At 44.0% G+C, this 20,425-nt stretch overlaps 1 protein-coding gene across 25 annotated transcripts in view; it reads right to left on the reverse strand.

Moving 5' to 3' along the window:
• Positions 1-20,425, reverse strand: part of AOPEP (aminopeptidase O (putative)) — a 333,589-nt gene that overhangs the window by 124,594 nt on the left and 188,570 nt on the right. For all 25 annotated transcript variants that reach the window (XR_005656715.1, XR_005656716.1, XR_005656717.1 and 22 more), the window contains 2 exons: positions 17,917-18,106; positions 13,877-13,983 (listed from right to left, as the gene is read on the reverse strand). Coding sequence is in view for 11 of the 25 variants with exons in the window: in XM_039880464.1 (XP_039736398.1) it covers positions 13,877-13,983; positions 17,917-18,106 (297 nt within the window). In the remaining 14 variants the exon portion in view is untranslated. The remainder of the gene's footprint in view (positions 1-13,876; positions 13,984-17,916; positions 18,107-20,425) is intronic.

Raw genomic sequence — 20,425 nt, forward strand, 5'->3', positions numbered from 1 at the left:
AACGTGAATCTTATGCAACTCTGGATGTCAGGACTGAGAGGACCAGGCAGACCCTACCAAACAGGCAGGTTCCGGCTGATTTCAGAAAGCCATTCTCAGACGGGCTGTTCCCACAGGGATGCTGCTCCTTGCTGCAGCAATGGGATCTGGATCTTAGACACACTCAGGCAGAAGCTGGGTGGCTGACAGTCAGGGATACAGGAGGTTAAGCAAAATCACTCTTAAGGTCTATTCAGATCCTAGTATTCTATGATTTTAGAAGATAAAATAACCTGGAATATGTTTAAGCTGCAGCATTTAGAAGTAAAGCTTTGTTTATCCACTGTGGTGGAGTCAGTAGGTTTGCTATATAGCCTCGGCCTTCCTAAATCAACATCAAGGGTAATTATGATTAGGGGAAAAACCTAAATGAGTTAGAGAAAACAACTGAATTTTATTCAACCGTATATATTTGGAGATAGATTTAGCTTGAGAGTATAGGAACCAAGCACAAGGCTTTCATTATACCTTTATTGTGCTGTATTCTCGGGGAGAGGGTGGAGGAAGGAGAGGTACACATAAACTATACCTGACCTGGTATCCTCATTAGCCAGCTTAAAAGCGGCCTCTCACTCTATTCAGCGCTATGGTGATCATAATAAAACACAGGCTGTCAGTCTGTGACATGCATTCAGAACACAGGAATATAGAGAACCTGGAAATTACAAAAAGCAAAAGTAGAAAGGATAAAAATGAAAAACTTTTTTTGTACTATGTAAAAAAAGAAAAACCAAACCAAAAAACCCATGACTTCATCCCAGAAAAAGGCAAATGAGACAAACACCAGTTTCATTTTACAAGGGAGACCAGAAGCACGTTTTGAACACCAACAGCATGTGTGGTGCCGTGTGCCAAGATAATGGGAAGGCTCGTCTCCTCTTATGACTCAAAGAGGAGCAGATGGTCTGTGGGAGCTGAAGAAGGACTTTTCCCTCCTCAGTGGCTTGCCTGGGTTTGAAGCCCAACATACATCAGGATGTAAAGCAGGATGAGTCGTCAGGAGAGCAGCTCCCCTTCTCATTCTTATGGGCAACTGTGTAAGACCACTAGCCACAGCTTTGTTCGTGAAAGAAAAAAATTAGAAATTGCCAAAATATCCGATGGTTAACAAATGGTTAGACAGTTATGCCGAGATTGGGCACGTTCGGGGTGGTATGGCCATAGACTATAGTTATGAAATGTTCATATTCTGGGATATTCTGCAGCAGTTGAAAATAAAAGACCTACAGTGTTGATAACAGAATAATAGTCAGTATTATACTATTAAGAGAAAAATGGAAGGTACAGGATGGGGTGAAAAAACCTGAAACATATACTTGTGCGTAGATACTTGTACTTGAGGGGCACTTTCTTGGCTATGAATCATCTCTGTGTGGGGTTGTCATGCCACAGACACTATGGAGATGTCCTCCTGGCACCCAGCACTGGAAATGGCCCCTTGGGTTTCATCCAATGCCCTGAGGACACCAGCTGCCTAATACCATAATTTCTTCTTCCAACTTTCCTTTAGGCAATTGCTGGTCAACCCCACTAAGGCTACAGTGCCGTTATGAGATGTTATAAAACATCCATTGATTTCCATCAATCCCTCTCTTTTTAAAAAAGTTGAGATATAATTCACATATCATAAAATGCACCATTTAAAAAATGTACAATCTGGATGTGGTTCCATAGTGTAGCGGTTAGGACATCTGCTTTACACGCAGAAGGTCCTGGGTTTGTGCCCCAGTGGAGCCACGGTCCATGGTCTATGGCCATGCCACCCTGAACAAGCCCAGTGTCTGATTTTGGGAACTAAACAGGGTCGGGCCTGGTTAGTACTTGGAAGGGAGACCGCCTAGAAAGACCAGGTGCTGTAGGCATAAAAATAATAAATAATAAAAAAATGTACAATCCAATGACTAATGATAAAAGATGTTAATGAAATAATGAGTACCACCAACAGAAATAATCAAAAGGAGCAAAAATAATTTTTGAATATGTAATTTCTGGGCCTACTAAATAAAGCATAGGGAGAAAACTTTCTCTTATATCATCCCCAAACTCAAAAACTAAATACCTATAAATGTTCAATGATAGTGAAATTCTTAAGTTATAATTATTCTATATTATAAAATTGTATTCAATATTTAAATAAATGAATAATTCTATGTGAAAAAGAAAGAAAGAAGAAAGAAAGAGAGAGAGAGAAAGAGAAAGAAAGAAAAGAAGGAAAGATCTATCAGTGGTTTTTAGTATATTTATAAGGTCATGTAACCATCACAAGTACCTAATTCCAGAACATCTTCATCACTCCCAAAAGAATCCTCAGACCCATTGGCCGCCACTTCCCATTTTCCCCTCCCCTCAGCCCCTGACAACCATTAATCTACTTCTTGTCTCTATGGATTTGCCTGTTCTGAATATCTGAAGTAAATGGAATCATATAATATGTGGCTTTTTGTGTCTGGCTTCTTTCACCTAGCATAATATTTTCAAGATTTTTCCATTTTTATAGCACACATCAGTACTTCATTCCTTTTATTGCTGATTAATATTCCATTGCATGGATGTAATACATTTATTCATTCATCTGTTGATGGATATCAGAGTTGTTTCCATTTTTTAGCTATTAAGGATAATGTTTCTAGAATATGAATACGCTAATTTGAAAAGATATATGTACCCTTATGTTCGTTGTAACATTGTTTACAAAAGCAAAGATATGGAAACAACCTAAGTGTATACGACCGATAAATGGATAAACAAGATGTGGTATATATGAATGCATGTATGAATATGTGTGTGTGAATCTATAATATATATAACGAAATACTGTTATTTGGGACAACATGGATGGATCTTAAGAGTATCATGCTAAGTGAAATAAGTCAGCTGGAAAAGGACAAAAACCACATGATTTCACTCACATGTGAAATATAAAACAAAAAAGTAACAAACGAAGAAACAAAATAAAACAATAACAGACTCATAGATACAACAGAATGGTGGTTACCAGAGGGGCAGGGGGTGAGTAAAATGGGTAAAAGGAGTAAAATATATGGTAACTGAGGAAAACTAGATTTTTGATGGAGAGCACATAATAGAGTATACAGATATCAAATTAGAATGTTATACATCTCAATTTACATAATGTATTAACCAATGTTAGTTACCTCAAAAAGTTAATTAAAAAAGGAAGAAAAAAGAACAATGCTTTTATGAACACCTGAATACATGCTGTTGTATGAATTTACGTTTTCATTTCTCTTGGGTATATACCTAGGAGTGGAATTGCTGGGTTGTACGATAACTATGTTTAGCCTTCTGAGGATCTGCCAGGTTGCTTTCTAAAGGTGCTGTACCATTTTTACATTCCCATCAACAGTGTAGGAGGGTTCTAATTTCTCTAAATCCTCATTAACACTTGTTCTTGGCTGTCTTTTTCATTATAGTTATCCTAGCAGGTATGAAGTGGTATCTTACTGAGATTTTGATTGGCATTTCCTTGATGGCTAATAATGTCAATCATTTTTGTGTGTGCTTATTGGCCATTTGCACATATATTTTTTTGAGAAATGTCTATTTAGATCCTTTGTCCATTTTTAAATTTTATTGCCTTTTTATGGCTGAGTTATAAGAGTTCTTTATATATCCTGGATACGATTCCCTCAGATATATTTTTGCTCATTCTGTGGGTTGTCTTTTCACTTTCTTGGTGGAGTCTTTTGAAACACAAGTTTTAATTTTGATGAAGTCCGACTCATTGGTCTCCCCTCTTTGGTTGCCTGTGCTTTAGGTATTCTATCTAAGAAAATGCTGCCTAATCCAAGATCATGATGATTTATACCTATGGGTTTTTTCCCTAATAGTCTATAGTTTCAGCTCTTACATTTAGGTCTTTGATCCATGTTGAGTTAATTTTTGTATGTGGTATGAAGCAGAAGGTCTAACTTCATTCTTCTACATGTGGATATCCAGCCATCCCATGATCATTTGTTGAAAAGACTATTCCTTCTCCCATTGAATGGCTCTGGCACCTTTGTCAAAACCAACTGATCATAAATGAGAGGGTTTGTTTCTAGACTCTCAGTTTTATTCTATTGACCTATATTTCTGTCCTTATGCCAGTATCACATTGTCTTTGTAGTTAAGTATTGAAATTGAGAAGTGTGAATCCTCAAACTTTGCTGTTTTTCAAGATTGTTTTGGCTATTCAGGGTCTCTTGAATTTTTGTATGAATTTTAGGATCAGCTTGTCCATTTTTGCAACCACAAAGAAGGCAGCTGAAATTGTAACACGGATTACAGTGGATTCATAGATCAGTTTAGGGAGTATTGCCATTTTAACAATTTTAAGTCTCCTAATTTATGAAGATAGATGTCTTGCCATTTAATTCTTTAATTTCCTTCAACAATGTTTTATAGTGTCCAGTACATGTATTGCACTTCTTTTCTTACTTAAACCTCTGATTTGAAAGGAGGAAGAGCCCTTAGAAAACTGGATTTTCACATGTTAGGTTATTCTTCTTTCATGTCTTTGCAGCAGGTACAGACAAGAACTTGTAACAGTTTTTGTCAGCTATTCTGGGTAAAAACCATTGGCCAAAACATAGACTAAATGGGGTGGTGAGGCTGGGTTGGGGTTGGGTAAGCGAGTACTTTGTAGAACAAAGTCAGTTTAGGATTACATGAGAAAGCACTCACTCTCTGGGTGTTTTTCTGAATGGGAAACTAACACTAATTAGCCAAGAATAAAATATACAGAGTGCTAGGATTGGCTGAGTGCATGTGATATCCTTAGAGGATGGGCAACATGAGAGGGAACTATTATAGATTGGTTTATGAATTATTTTTTAGGAAAATATTTCATAGGCAAATAGTGTTATAGTGAATCAGTACCACACAGGGCAGCAATACACAAAAAATATACATATATACTCATAAAATAAAATTTATTTTCAGAAAGGTTCACAAGAAAATGCTAGCAGTGATTATTTTAGGGCGAGGACTATAGTGATGGAGATAGAATTTTATACCTTTCTAAACTGTTGAATTTTCCTGTTATGTACTTTTATTTTTTCAAAAAATCATGGTTAACTAAGCAGTGATTATAAACTACTTTGTTCCTTGTTTATGTTGTTCTATATTTTAAAAAAACCTATCAAATGTTATTGCAAAATTGAAACATCCTGTATAGTAAGTATGTAATTAGGGGCCTATAGAGGAGAATTCTATCCCTCCCTTGGAAATACCTGAGTGATGAGTAACCAGGGAATGATCTAGAAAAATGAATAGGGAGGGTTACTTGAGTTCAACTATTCAGGACATGTCAGTCGTCTTTGCTGGGTAAAAGAAGTGCGAGCTGAGGGTGTCCCTCCAACAGGAAACAGGAACTGAGTGGGGAGCTCAGAGGGGTGGAGCTGGCCTTTCAAAAAGGAAAAGGCAGAGGCGGTTTCTGGCTGGCTGAAAGCCTTACCATTTTTCAGAAAACGCTGGCATAGGTATAGCACCCTCTTGTCACGAAAGGGGAGAAATGGTCTACACAGCTAGCTGGTTAGCGTGTGTGATTCAAATAAAGAAAACTGGACAGGAAGAAGGTGGAGGGAATCCCAGGCCTGACGAATGGAGGATGGAGGGCCGGAATTCCAAGAGACAGATGTAGAGACTTTAAAAACTGTACAGGCCAGTGCTGGTGGTCTGAGCTTGGGTAAGAACTCTTAAAGGCCACAGAGGCAAGAACTTTTTTCTTCTCAGGGTCAGAGTCTGCACAGAAGCCAGGGGAGCTGTACAGAGCAGAGCCAGAGGGGACACCAGAATGGCCCTTACGTAGAGATTAGACCAGAAGTTGGGAGAGTATGAGAATCCTATTTATCTTAGAAATGTTGCTAATTTAATTTATTACCTCGAGCTATTAGTTTGAACATCTTTAACATTCAGATTTATTTTAGTTTTTTGCTTTTAATCCCATCCTTTTCACTTGTAACCAAGTATCCTTGTACTTTTTGTTTTTTTAATGTCATCTTCATTTCTTGGTAAAATTAACTTTGTGAACCCTCCAACCAATCGTTAGTCATGAGGAAAGGCAGGTGTTTCCAGGCCCCGGATGGTAGAGACAGGGATAGGAATGCCCTTTGTAGTTGCCAAGAGAAGGTGGCATAAGTGAGAGAAATGACTGGCCCAGCTCAGAGCCTTGGGAATGAGGCAGAATGAGAAAAGCAGAATAAGCTAGGCGGGAGAGTGGGGCTGGCTGTGAGGCTGCATGCACCCTTGTGTCCTTGTGTTACTTCTTGGGCAACCATTTACCAAATGCCAGAGAGTCTAGATGATAGTATCCCACACATTTTAAGTATTTACTCTAGATTGAACAATAGGGAATTGACAATGTTCAGCCATTTTAGATGCACCAAAATGGCAATTTCCTACGATTCAATCTAATACAAGTGTTCTAAACGACTTGCACGTTTTCATCACCTGTATTCCTCACACTCGCCTATCAGGTAGAATTATTTTACAGAGACGAGACTAAGGCTCAACGTGGTCGTGAAACCCTCTCAAGGTTATACAGTCTATAGTAGAGTCATGACTGGACTCAAGCCCAGACAACTGGGCTCTTAGGCTTACTCCCACAAACCCTATACTACTTTCCTGGGTTGAGACCGAAGACTGACAAGCTCTGGAGAGAGTTCAGGCCTGCATCCTCAGATGATGTTTCTCTAAAATGAGGCAGAATCGATCAGGCCTTGGCCAAGAAAAACTTGGGATTGTGTTTCACTTTGTTCAAAGTCATAACAAATTTCACAAAGCTTACATATTCAACCAGTTCCTTTAGTGGGTCAGTCTTTACCTGCAGGCAGGGATAACTTTACATCACATTATTAGAAGCCTTCTCTGAAGATGTATTGGCATTTCAATCAGTTTTGAATAGCCCCACATGAGCGACTCCCTCAGTCAGAGCCTTAGGCCAACAAAGAAAGAGGATCCCCAGCTCTTCTTAATTCAGGCCTGTGTTCCTGTAACAGCCACCTAATTCTATCTGGCCTCTAGACTGTGTCTCTCTGATCATGTGTCAACCCGACGTCTGGGTGATCTTCCCAGAACTCCATTTTTATTGTGTCATTCTTGGAACTGAAAATAGCTCCCCATTGCCTGGACAGTCACATGCACTCTTGAATTCAGCAGCTAAGGAACTCCAGCATTTACTCCAGCCTGTCCTTCCCTGGTCCACCTTCGGTCTCACAGGTTCTTAATGGCTATCCTCTCCAGTAAACCCGTTCTCATTTAATGCTCCTTTCCACAATCAATCAAGGAGCTACGTTGGAGGTGAGGGGAAGCTTTTAGAAGGTTGTAAGCTAGGAGGTGGTAGAACCATAAGGTGTTTTAAGTAGGGCTCCCTAATGGAAGTGAGGAAGATAGATTTGATGGGGCAAGACTAGAGGCAGAAAAAACAATTCAGAGGCTGTTGGATTGGTGCGCACAAGCCATTAAGTTCTAAACAGAGAGACAGTGGTGTTAGGGGTTGAGAAATGAGAAATACTTATGAAGTGAGTTCAGAGTGATAGCTCAAGCCCTCTCAGGAGAAAAGAGAAGGAGAGGGAGGAGCTGGAAGGCTCCCAGGTTTCCATCTATGAGTTCGACACTAAAGGATGTTAGCAGTTGGGGTGGAGAGAGGGGACTGCCAGTGTGAGATGCCTATACGGCGGCCAAGAAGAGATGATGTCAAATGGGCTGTTAAGCGTTCACATTTGATCTTTAAAAGAGCTGGGCGGGGTTGGCCTGGAGACTTGGGAGCCTCCAGCACAGACAGGAGGTGTGGCCAGCAGTGCCCGTGCCCAGCTCACATCCGTGGGGCTTTTATCATCTGTATGCACATCAGCTTTCGGCTCTCAGGTTGCCTGAGCCTGTTTTGCCTGTGAACTTGAGAGCAGGAAGTACTTGGGAACGTATATCTCTCCAGGCAATGACCACAGGGGCAGGGGTATACATGCTCTGGGCCTCTTGCCCCTGATGGGGACAACTCTGAGGCTGACCCACACTGCCTCCAGAGCAATCCTGTGTGAACTGACTCAACACCATGGCACCCCAGCTTGGTCTCCTCTCCTTATTTCTACTTCCCCTTCTGTTCCCTCACACACACCCGGACTTCCTAATAATCCTTTTCACATGAATCTTGTCTGAGGGTCTGCTTCTGGGAAACCCTAGCTAAGACAGGTGGTATAAATGAAACCACTCCAAGAGAGGGGAGCCTCCTGGGGACACCAACTCTGGAGAAGCAGGCAAAGAGCAGACTGTGAAGGAGCTGAAGGAACAATGGCAGAGGGGGACAAGGAGAACTAGAAGAGGGGTTGCCATGAAAGCCAGGTGACAGAAATTCCCAGAAAGCAAGAGCTATCAATGGTACCACACAAAGCAGTGGAGTCCAATACAACAGTAATTGAAATATGTTTATAGAATCTGGTGATCATGGGGCACAACGACCTTAGGAAAAAACAGTTTCCCTACACTTATGACCCTGATTCCTGGTCCAAAGCGATGAGAGCATCATTCCCCCTTGGTGTATGGCCCTCTCTTCCCTCTTCCTCATGGGCACAGGGTTTTAAATATGTTTTTTATTTTTCTATTTTTTTTTCCTTATTCTCGGATCTGTGTTAAGGCACACTCACAGAAATTAGTTCCACCTCTGAAATTAGAAATGTATCTTTAACTGTATTAAGACTGACAAGTTGGCACTCTGGCATCTGAGAGGTGAGAATAGATGTGGATGCTGATGCATTTATATAATTGAAGGGAGAACAGGCTGATGGCCTCAGTTTTCCGTGTGGGGCAGGAAGCAAAAGAGAAAGAGAGATTGGAGAAGGTCTGGAATAAACGCCAAAGGCAATGGAAAGGGGGGTTGTCCAAGGAGGAGTGAAAAGGTTTACTGGGTCCAGGGGCCCAGTGGAGACTGAAGTAAGGCCCTGGGGAGCTCTCAGCCCCAGGCTGGAGGAGCAGTGGAGAAGACTGTGCTAGAGGTGGGGGTGTGACAGCAGCAAGGGACTTTTGAAGGAGAAGAGCTTTCCCTGAGGCAGACTCACGTGGCTGCCAGTGGACACCTGCGTCTGGGGAAAGATTGCCATGTTACTTAAGGATTAGAAATAAAAATTTTGAGAAAAACTTTAGAGGTGAAAACTTCATGCATTTTAGAGAAGGTTTACACATGGGCTTTTAACTTTAAAAGTCTTACTGATTTAAATGGAACATACAGTGCTTAGGCGTGGTGCACCTCACAGAACTTGTGGTACACACATTTCATTTTGGCTATGGACTGAGTTACATATTTAGGGTTTTTTCCTTATTATTATAGATGTCTTTGTGCCCAGGGGGATGAGGCATTCATGAGGAAGGTAGGAAAAGAAGTCTGCATGTCTCTAGAATTGTATCGACTGTGGAGGTGGCAGCTAGGAGAAAAAGGCACTTCAGGCTTGTCAGAGTCTCCTCAACGTGATATATTTTGATGTTTTTCTCAGCACGAGCTTGACTTTAACAATGAATCCAGAAAAAAAGGGGGCGTGGTAATAAATCATAAACAATGAAAACCAATGGAGATTTCTTCTGACCCCGACTCTGCAGCTCTTCCATTTCCACCAACCCCTCAGAATATCTAACTAAATGCACTTAGAGAGAAAATGCGGGAATCTAGCTGTGCCCCAGAGACAAAGGCACCAGAGCCTTTTGGAAGCCCCCCAGCCTCTTCCTTGGCAGGAGTCAGTACCGCAGCACTGCTCAAAAGGAAAGTTTTTAGGCTGGGAGGTGGGGGATGACAGGAGAAAGTGAAGAGGTGGTGGCCAGGCAGGACAGAGTAGAACAGCATCAAGAGCAGGCTTCACCTGGCACACAGAGCTGCCTAGGGCTGGGAGCAGTGAGGAAGAATCCGGAGAGAGCCGCTGGGGTCTGTCTATGGGAAAGGCAGCTTTAATAATTAACAAATGAGAAAACGGACGGAGTCAGTAATATGACCCCCAGCCTTTCGAAACTCTGAGCAAATGGCCTCAACAGCCTGCAGCCACGTTACAGGCTGCCCAGCAGAGGAAAGCTGAGAAGACTGGGAGAACATGAAGAACGGTTGTAACCAAAGAAAACTTACAACCACGTCGATCTAAGACATATTTGATGAGAGCCATGATTCAACACGGACTGCATGGAAGGCACAAATGGAAAACCAGTTCTTATAAATTACTGAAATTAGTAAGTCAGAACCAAACAAAATTTTAGTTGTTTTCGTCTCAGCTTGTTAATACTCCAGTATCTATAATCAATACAATGTTGAGTTTTCTTTTTTTCCAATGTCTACTGAAAAAATTAGGCACACGCTCTCAAAATCGGGCACAAAGCTGCCTGGTCCAAGGTTACTTTTTTACTCCGACCTTTATGTCCTTCCTCAGTTCAAGATACACAGAGTATTTTTATTTTAATGCAACTAAATGTGATATTGACTCCCTTGAAGGTAGAAAGATAGTGAAGGGGAAAGAGGGTAGTTTCAACCCCCCCGCTCTGCTCTCTATCAGCTGCACGATGTTGGACACTTTATAGTCTTTCTGAGCCTTGAGACATCTCAGTGAAAATGTTAAATAGTCAGCAGGAGAGGTAGAGCAGGACTGGCTCATGAAGCAGAAGGAAATCAAAGAGAGTGTGGGACACAGAAGCCAAGAGAAGAAAGTGTTGTTAAAAGGGAGTGGTCACCCATGTTGAAAGCGGCTGCAAAGATGGGTAAAAAGTTTCCACTGCATCTGGCAAAGTGAAGAAATTATTCAGACACAAACCAAGACATCTAAATTGTTCTTGGTCCATTATTTCAAGACCAGGGGGTATCTGAAAAGAAAAAAAAAAGATAGCATCTTCGATCACTGTATTGTTTTAAGAGACTTCTCTCCTAAGGTCTTACTGCATATTAAAACAAAACAAAATCTGAGAATAAATTTTTACAACCCTGGTTCCTCTTTTCACTTTCAGTAATTTTTAGGTTCTCTGTGCCCACTTAAGGGAAAATGCGAGAGAGATGGGAGTAAACTAAACCTAGACTATATAATTCGGGGCAGGTTAAGAAAAATTTCCGCTTCATCGTAAGCACATCTGAAAACAATATTTTCTGTAGTGATGTGCAACAAGTCTTTTAAATGCAGTTATTTCATAGTTAGCCTAAATTTAGGCAAATATAATTTCTGAATACTAACACAAAGAAAAACAAATGCCATCATTAGTCTTCTAGCACACAGATCTAATAACGGTATATTCTTTCTCGTGACTCCATACACACAGGAAAAGCTGTTGGCCCCCAGCGGCTGAGTTGACCAAGCCCCGTGGAGTTAACAGATCAGGCTCTCCTCACCTGTGTAGACTTTCCAGTGTGCAGGCTGACTGCTTATAAAGTGGAAACACATTTCATCAACGTATGTTAATTATTATGCTTCTACTCCACCGAAGGATGATGGTCATGCAGAACTGGAGGCATCGGAGGAACTTAAGAGATTTGGAAAATGGAGAACCCGAGTCTTGACAGGTGACAGAATAGGCACAGTTATACAGCTCCCACATAAGCATGTGCCTGCATCGGCCACCCTAAAACAAATGTCTCTGACCTTCACCTGCCCCCCGCCAAACGCAAATTCCCTCACAGAGTCCACATTCACCATCTCTACTTCCTGACCACTCATTCACTCTTCTACCCACTTCAATCTGGCTTCCTCCTTCACCACTCATGAATAAATGCATGCATGTCAAGGTCACAACATCTTTATGTGGTCCAACCCAAAGGTCACTTCTCGCCCTCCCTTTTACACACTCCTCAGCAGCATCCAACATCCTACTCCCACCTTCTTGACTTTCCTTCCTGGCTTCCATGAGCCCTGGGGTCCGGTTTTTCTCTATACTGATTTCCCCAGCTCCTCTGCTGACTCCTCTCCACCTCTTCTCTCACTTTCCTCTCTCCCTGGTGATTTCAATGTGCTCAGAATTTTAAGTATTTATAGGTCAAATGTTCCAAGCTTTCCAATGAGCGCCTGATTTATAGATCCCACTGAGTTCTCAATACTGAATAGCTATTTGACATCTCAAACTTAATGCATGCGAAACTGGAATCTTTATTTTTCCCTCCAAAGCCTGCTCCTCTCAAAGTCTGTGCTATCTCACTAACTACCCAACCGCTCAAGTCCAAAGCCTAGAAATCATTCTGGACACTCTCATTTCCCTCTTCTCCACATTCAATCGACCAAAGATCTGCCAGTTCCACGTCTCAAATAGGTCTGCTTCTTGAGTCTGTCACTGCTACTACCAGGACCTCTTTAATGGATGACTGCAGTATTCCAACACTTCTGCTTGCTTTCAGTGTGCTGCCTGCGGTCTATCCCACACAGCAGCCAGAGCAGCACTGCAAAACTATAAGACAGACCAAAAGCCTCTTCTGCTGAAGGCCCTGGGGCATCTTCCATTGCACTTGGAGTAAGGCTCGAGGACCTGGATCCTGCCTGGCTCCTGCCTGCTCTCCCCACCCTTCTAGCCACCCTGCCCTTTCTGTTGCTCCCTCCGCATGTGCAAGCCAAGCTCTTTCCTGCCTTGGGGCCTCCGTGCTCCTCTGAAAGGCATTCCCCAACCTCCTCACTATAAATCACTGTGTCCTCTTCACACTTCTCACCACCTGTAACTAGCTATACACGCAAAAGGGTCTCCGCTAAGTGGAAGCTTTGTGAGAGCAGGGCCCCTGTGCGTGTGGGTTGTGAATGTAGCCGTCTCACTAGCTGAGCGAACAAATGCAAGAACATTGGCATTGGGTGGGGACTGCAGGGCTCCAGGCTCTGGCTCTCCTGAACAATAGATGAATCAGCGCTGATGCCAGCAGTTAGCATGTGAGTGGGGACTTCTCTGTGGGAAGAGAGGCCAGCCCATGCTGCAGTGCTGCACAAAAGCACCAGCCAGCCTCCGGTTCGGGTCAGGCTCAGCAGTTCCCTCAGACGTGGACCTCAATGGGCAGTTACTGAGGAGTGGGGGGCATTTAGTTAAAAACAGCGACAACACAGACCCGTTTCAGGCAGGCTTCTCCTCAGGAGATGAACTAGACTTCAAGGCTGCTATCTAAAGTGGAGATGATTCCTGGATGGCTGCCTTCCCACCTGTCTGATTGTGGATTCCAAAGACTTGGCTATAGTCGAAAGGGGGCAGGATGAAAGCTTCTGTTGCCACAGCAACCGCAGTGCTCCTGGGGCCTAGGCTCGAGGTTTCAGATAAACAACTATTCAGAGAAGTGAAGAAAACGAGCAAAGCAGAGAGGGACAAAAATGGAAAAACGGCAAGAAGTAATCCCACAAGTGCTGCAAGATACACTCTGAAAACAAAGTGCAGGAGCTGGGAGCAGAACCCTCCCACAGGAGTGGCCTCCTGCTGGGACTTATCCGGAACAAAAGGCCCCATGACACAAACATCTGTTACTACTAAACACTTAGAAATCAATATTTTCCTAAAGGTTTTTTTTTTTCCTTTTGGCTTTCCTTTTACTGTCTGCCAGGCTACCAAACCCAACCTTCTCCCAGACCCACAGCCACCACATGGAGTGACTATTAGAACTTCAAAAGAATCTGGTCCCAGAAATGGCCTTGTGCTAGTTTTTTCCTGAACAGAGACACCAGGAAAATGTCAGAAGGCAAATCCAAATCCACACCCTGAAAGACTTAAAACCTAACAATAATGTCCCTGGGAGGATGAGTAACCTAGTCCAATTTAATTTAAAAAGGAAACACGGCAGATCTAATAGATGGCTCGGACGTTTCCAGCAAGGAAGGAGATGTGGGAGGAAGAGTAGAGGAGGTAAAGGGGTCGCGGGGAGCTTTACCTCAACACCTGCATCTCCTCCGGGGAGTTCCGTACCTCGTCCTGGAGGCGACGCCAGCGCAAGACAGCCCGCAGCTCCTGCTGCTCCTGGGCCTCGCTGGGGGCCAGCTGTTTGGGCCACAACACATAAACACACATGCACAAAACACGGTCATTGTTGTCCTCCTGTAAGGTCAGAGCCTACGACGGAGCAGCTGGCTTTGTTTCAAGGAGGATGGCACAGACCGCTTCCCCGTTGCACCTTGCGCTCCATCAGAAAAGTCGGGGAGCCAAAGGGGCCTCTTAGGTCCTCAAACAAAGAACCAGCTGCTCACTCTTGCTGCCTGTTTGGGAGGTGCCCCCTGGTCCCAGAACCAACCCCCACCCCCTGAAGAGAGCAGGCTTCCCTAGGGGGCCATTTCCACTCTGATTCCATCCAGCCCTTTCCTGCTTTGTCTTTCTGCACAGGGCGAGGAAGGTCCCTCCATTTGCCTCCTATTTTCCCAGCGCTCAGTTTTGTTAAAGGCTGTTTACAGTGGAGCCTGCTAATGCAACCCAGATGATTCTGTTTGCATATAACCAGAAACAGTGTACTGCCTGGGCTCACTCTGTGGGAGGGAGAAGGCCACTGCACCCAGCCCTACTGGTCAGAATCAGCCGCTGTCACTAGATGTGCTCACCAAGCCCCATGGCTATAACCTCCTTAAGGCAGGGCAGCCGGACATCCACTGGGGATGGAGATGTTAGTAGATTATCTAGAGGCATTTCTTGAAATTAAAGATTTCTAATAGTTCATTCAACAGATATTTACCAAGTCTCTGCTAGGCCCTGAGGACATTATGAACACAGCCCCTACCCCATGGGGTCTGGTTGGGGGCGGAACCGGAGGAGGGGGGAGATAAGAACACTGACATCAGAGTTCCGTGATGATAGAGGTGAAAGACCAATGAAGGTGGTCAGAAAGCTTTCCTGAGAAGGTGGCAGGGTCTAAGCTGGTCACCAGGGAAAGCAGGCGTCAGCCAAGGGAGGAGAAATTTCAGGAAGAGGGAAATCATGTGCAAGGCTCGGGAGGCCTGGAAAGAGCATGACGTGTTTAGAGAATGGCAAGGGATGTGGTCGGGCGAGGAGCAGGTTGCCATCCGGAGAGGGACAGAGATGCCGAAAAGCAAGCAGAGGCCAGCTGATCAACAGACTTGTGTTATGAAATGAGTTATGCCCCCTCCAAATTCATAAGTTGAAGTTCTACCCCCCAAAATGCGACTGTTGTAAATGGGGCCTTGAAGGAGGTAATTAAGGGTAGGAAGGTCATCGGGGAGGGGTCCTAACCCAACAGGACTGGTGTCCTTATAAGAAGAGGTAAGAGATACCAGAGTAGTCTCTCCACATGTGCACAGAGGAGAGGCCATGTGAAGACACAGTGAGAAGGTGGTCATCACCAAGCCAGGGAAGAGAGAAACCAAGCCTGTCAGCACCTAGATGTTGGACTTCTAGCCTTCAGAACTGTGAGGAAACAAATGTCTGTTTAAGCCTCCCAGTCTGTGGTATTTTGTTATGGCAGCCCGAACTGATTAAGACACCCGTGAAAGACTTTAGACTTTATCCATATTGATGACAAGTTATACGACTCAATCTTGCAACTAACTCAATTCACGTCTCCCTACAGAATGCAATTGTGAGCAGAATGCTGATCTCCATCTCCTTATTCAATGATTTCTCACTCCCCCAACTCTGCCATGTTTGTTTATGCTCCATGCTGTAAAGTGACCAATGTGCCCTCACGTCCTCCTCACTGAGGGAGCCTGTGACTGATCAGGAGGGTGCCATTAGGTGGCTCATCCTTATCTGCCCAAAGAGTGCTTCTCTCTTGCCTGGAAAGTCTGCGGGCACTTTTCAGGGACCAGCAGCAGCTGAGTCTCACTCGTTCTTCAAGGAAGGGTTCTGAGAGATGGACATGCTCTGGGAATACTTCCAAACTTTGTGCTGGTTCTAGAACTGCCACTTTGCCTCAAGAGTGTTCGTGTTTTCACATACTGAAGAATTACTGCATGCACCTTGAAGGATGATGAGCCAGGCTGTCCCCTGGTGCCAGGTTAGGAGAAAAGGAGGGATAGAGAAACCTCAGCTCCTACTTTCCCATTGAGTCCATGTCAGAAGTCGCCTTCTCCATTAATACTTTCTTGATCTTCTCAGACTTGGCCTCTCCTAACTTTGAACTTGTACAACATTTGATGTTTCCCTTTCTTCTAACTTATTTTCTTCTTCTTGCCACTGTGTGTTTTTCTCATATCTGCGATTAAACTATGACCTCTTTCAGAGCAGGGCTGTCTTTCTTATTCACCCTTCTATCCCTACAGATCTAGCACAAAATGGACATACGGAAGGTTTTCAGCTGTCAGAGGCAACAAGGCCAGCTTTGTTCCTCTGTTGGTAGAGACAGACATATTCAGGGCAGTTAGAGGCAGGACCCATGCAAAGAGCCTCAGGAGTGATGCCCTGGAAGCTCAGGCAGAGGGGAGGGTAAAGGAGGAGCACTCTCTGGGGATATAGGAGATAAATCATCATCGAATGCCTGAAATACATTCACAATTTCCAAGAACAGCACAAATCTGATTGTCTCAGGATGGAAGTACCCCCAAAAAGGGATGGTGATAGCAGCACATTTATAGGAAACCTATTTACCTTTGCTGAATGCCTACTGTGTGTCAGGCACTGTGCTAAGCTCATTTACACATTATCGTATTCACCCTGCAAGGGTAAGTATTCTCACACCCATTTTACAAATGAGGAAACTGAGGCTCAGGGAGGCTGGTGAACAGCAGAGCTGGGATTCCAAGCCTGGACAGACTCTGAACACAGCTGCTTTCCACAAGTCCTCCATGTGGCCTCCCTTCATGGGACTCCATGTGGCAGGGGACACACTGCTAGCTCTATGGGAGTGGGAAGCTGAGTAAGATACAGCTCTGCTTTGAAAGAGGTCAGAGTCTAGTAGTGGTGAGGAGAGAAGAAAGAAGAAAAAAGTGAGAGAAAAAAGAGGTTAAGTACCAAAAACTGTGGGAGTTCAGTTTCTAGAAGAGCAGTATTGAATTGTGAGTGGAATGATCAGTCTGGGCTATTCAGAGGTGACCTTGAGCTGGTTGGTGAAAATTAAATAGGACTTCAACAGGTGGAAGGAACTTGAACAAAATCACAAAGGTATGCACAAACTTGGGAACTTCAGAAAAATGTTAAATAGTTGAGTGTGTAAGGGGTGGGGGTAGTAGAGAAAACAAGTGACCAAATATTAGCAACTGGAAAATAAGCAGGAAGCAGTTTAGCTGCTATATCCTCATTAGAGTTTGGGGTCAGTTCTTTAAAGTAGAGGTTGTACTGGGAGTCTGTTGACCAGGTCTGGCCTCTGGGTATGTGTGGTTTGCACAGTATTTTTTAAATTAGTAAATTTCACATAAAAATCCAGATTTATAACTTTCTTTAAAAAACTAAGAGTCTAGGCTATCTCGAGCCCTCCCTTCAACATGACAACAATTGGTCAGAACTAAGTAGCAGCTGCCAGTTTGCCATAGTCCTCACCATTCCTTAATCTCTAATACCAAGTGCTTTATTCTTCATTACTTGCCAGCACGCATTTGAGATTCTGACTCCTGACTTACTAAATCCCATTGTTTAAAAAAACCAAAATAAAACACAGTCGATGTCGCCACAACCATAACTACAAAGGAATACTTGAGTAGCCTCAGCATGACCTTTTCTGCAAGTCTTTGCTCAAATGTGCCCTTATCAGAGAGGCCTTCTAAAACAGCACTTCCCTCACCATTCTTTACCTGGCTTCATTTTTCTTCGCAGTACTCATCATCACCTGATGTGCTACAGATGTGTGCCTTTGTCGATTCTCTGTCCTATTCTAGATTGTGAACCCCACAGGGTGCAGGGACTTTTCTCCCTCCCCAGTGAAAAAGGACAATGCTTCATGCATAAGCACTCAGTACACAGCTGTTGAATGAACGAATGACTAGGAATAGTATTTGACTCCAGGGAGTGAAATGCTTAGGGTCACTTTAAACCCACCTGCTGTGCTTTGGCCCAGAACACATCTTCCAAGTGAGTGGCAAACCCTTCACTCAGCCACTCTTCCGTCCAGTCACGGGCCCCGATGGCGAGGCCAAACCAGGAATGAGCAATTTCATGGCAGAGACGGGTCCCGCAGAGATGGCTCCTTCCAGTCAAGGTGCTCTGAGAGAGGAAGATGATGTGTGGGCTGTGGATAATGGGAGAGAAAACACACGGGAGTCTTGTTAGAGCCTGTCCTCTGTGGCTGCCCCATGGGGAGGCGTTCTCAGCCCGGCGAGCCTGTTATTATCATGTGCATGCTAGATCATGACCGATAGGCTGGAAGCTTAGATGCTTTTAGAAATACATAAAGTGGCAGTTTACATTTCTGGCAGCAGTTCAGGTTGCCGTTTCTGCCAAGCAGTTGTCTCCGTCATCAAACAGCTATTACCTGTAATAAGTAACCTGTACCCCAGTTTTACACTGAAGAAATTACAAGGCAATGGAAGCATTTACTTGGAAATCTGGACTGTAAAAGAAGAGCAGGTGTGAGAATGTGAAGCCCATGCTGTCAGGAGATGATCAAAGAAGACCCTTCAGCCAAAAATCCAAGCGGCTTACGAACAAATTGAGAAGTCATGCAGAAGGACAGGAAAAGCCGAGAAGAATGGAACCAAAAATTTTCCACTTCAGACTGGGGCTGGTTCCAGAGTTAACAAACAGGTGCCATGGATGGGTGACTTTCCAAGAGACTCTGATAAAAGTTGAGTTTCTGTAAGGCAAATATTTTCAATACCATCATTTTCTTTCTGTAGATCCTTACACATTCAGAGGGCATAAGAAAACTATACAGAAGAGGAGAGAGAGAGAGAGAGAGAGAGAGAAAGAGAAAAGGGAGGAGGAGGCAGGGGAGAGGGAGGGGGGGAAGAGAGAGAGAGAGAGAGAGAGAGAGAAAGGATTTAACCCACCCAGGTATGCAAATAGCCCCAGGGCTGGCACCAGCTTGGGAGATTTATCTAATCTTATTTTCCATACTTTGTTTTAAAATGATTAGAACTGCACAGATGAAATGGGAGGGAGGGAAGGAGGCGGAAGAGAGAAGAGGCAAACAATGTACTGCCTATGCTTCCTCTTTCGGCTTTTCTCATTATCCAGGACTTGTTTACAGTCTTATTAATGTAGAATTTGCTCTTTAAAAAAAAAAAAAAATCTCTCCTCTATCAATTGAACAGAAACAGTTGTGAAACCTTCCAAATTAAGAACTGTACACACTGGTTTCTTCCTTCAAAAGCCATTTGTTAGCCATCATGTCAGCTCTGCGCAGGCCAGGACTGCTTGCAGATTTGTCCTCCACCCCCATGGCCACCAGTAGAGAAAACCCCACCTGTATTTCCCTTGCACAACATCACCCATTCAGCTCAGAGAGCCCAACTGAAATCACAGGAGTCGTGTGCCAAAATAGACAGCTTTTATGTGAAATAATAACAGGGCAGACACGCAAATGAAAAAGCGTCTGCCAGGCTCTTGGCAGAGTCCACCAGAAACTCCAGATATTAAAAGTGCATTGGGGGCATATAGGACACAGAATGAAATGCAGCAGGTACCAACAGTAGTTTAGAGCACTAATTCAGGGGTTAAAAAGGAAAAAAGGAAGGAAGGAAGGAAGGAAGGAAGGAAGGAAGAAGGAAGGAAGGAAGGAAGGAAGGAGGAGGAGGGAGGAGGGAGGAGGGGAGGGAGGGAGGGAGGGAAGGAGGGAGGGAACTGAGAGTCATGGGAGCTTACTGAGAAAGTCCGTGGAGAAGACAGACGTGCAACCTGGCATTTTTAAGTAAATGACCCCTTGCTCTGGCATGCGTAGTGCTACAAAGAAAAGCCACAGAAATGTACCAAGTAAATAACATTCCAGACATACTGTTGGCAGCACTTCATCCTTTTGGCTAAAACAAAACACAAGTAACATCAGGCCTTATAAACAGGCTCAAAGACAAGCCTGCATCAGAAGGGTCTGTGGGCCAGAGACTCAGACGGTGCACCCACCGTAGTTACAGAGACTTTCTAAGACTGACCCCTCTGCTCCACCCAGGAAGGTTACATACACAAGCTGATGACTGTTCATGAAGAAAAAGCCTGCCCTGTCCTCAGTGACCCACTAGCTGTTTTGTCCCAGTGGGGAAGCCAATTCAAGGCCCATTTATGCAAATATCAAAGTCTGAGAGGGCCTGAAGGAATGTAGAAAAGCAGATGTGTGGGGGGTGGCATTGTGTTTCTCTGCCCTTTAATTTTTCTCCTCTGGCAGTTTGTCCTCTCCAGCAGACCTCCTTCTCAAGCTGCCTGTACTGGGGAGACACCACCCAGGCCCTGGCGCATCTTGCCTGAGTTCCGGACAGGCCCTGACATCCCTGGAATCCCACCTACATTCCCACTTCCCATCCTCAATCCTTTCTTCCTGGCCAGGGATAAATGTATTTCCCATTGTCCTCTGAAAAAGCTTAAACATCCTCCTAGATAGGAAGGAAGGGCGGTTCAC

Source organism: Pteropus medius, unplaced genomic scaffold, assembly GCF_902729225.1.
Source record: "Pteropus medius unplaced genomic scaffold, Ma_sr-lr_union100, whole genome shotgun sequence".
In the NCBI taxonomy this organism is placed as follows: Eukaryota; Metazoa; Chordata; class Mammalia; order Chiroptera; family Pteropodidae; genus Pteropus; species Pteropus medius.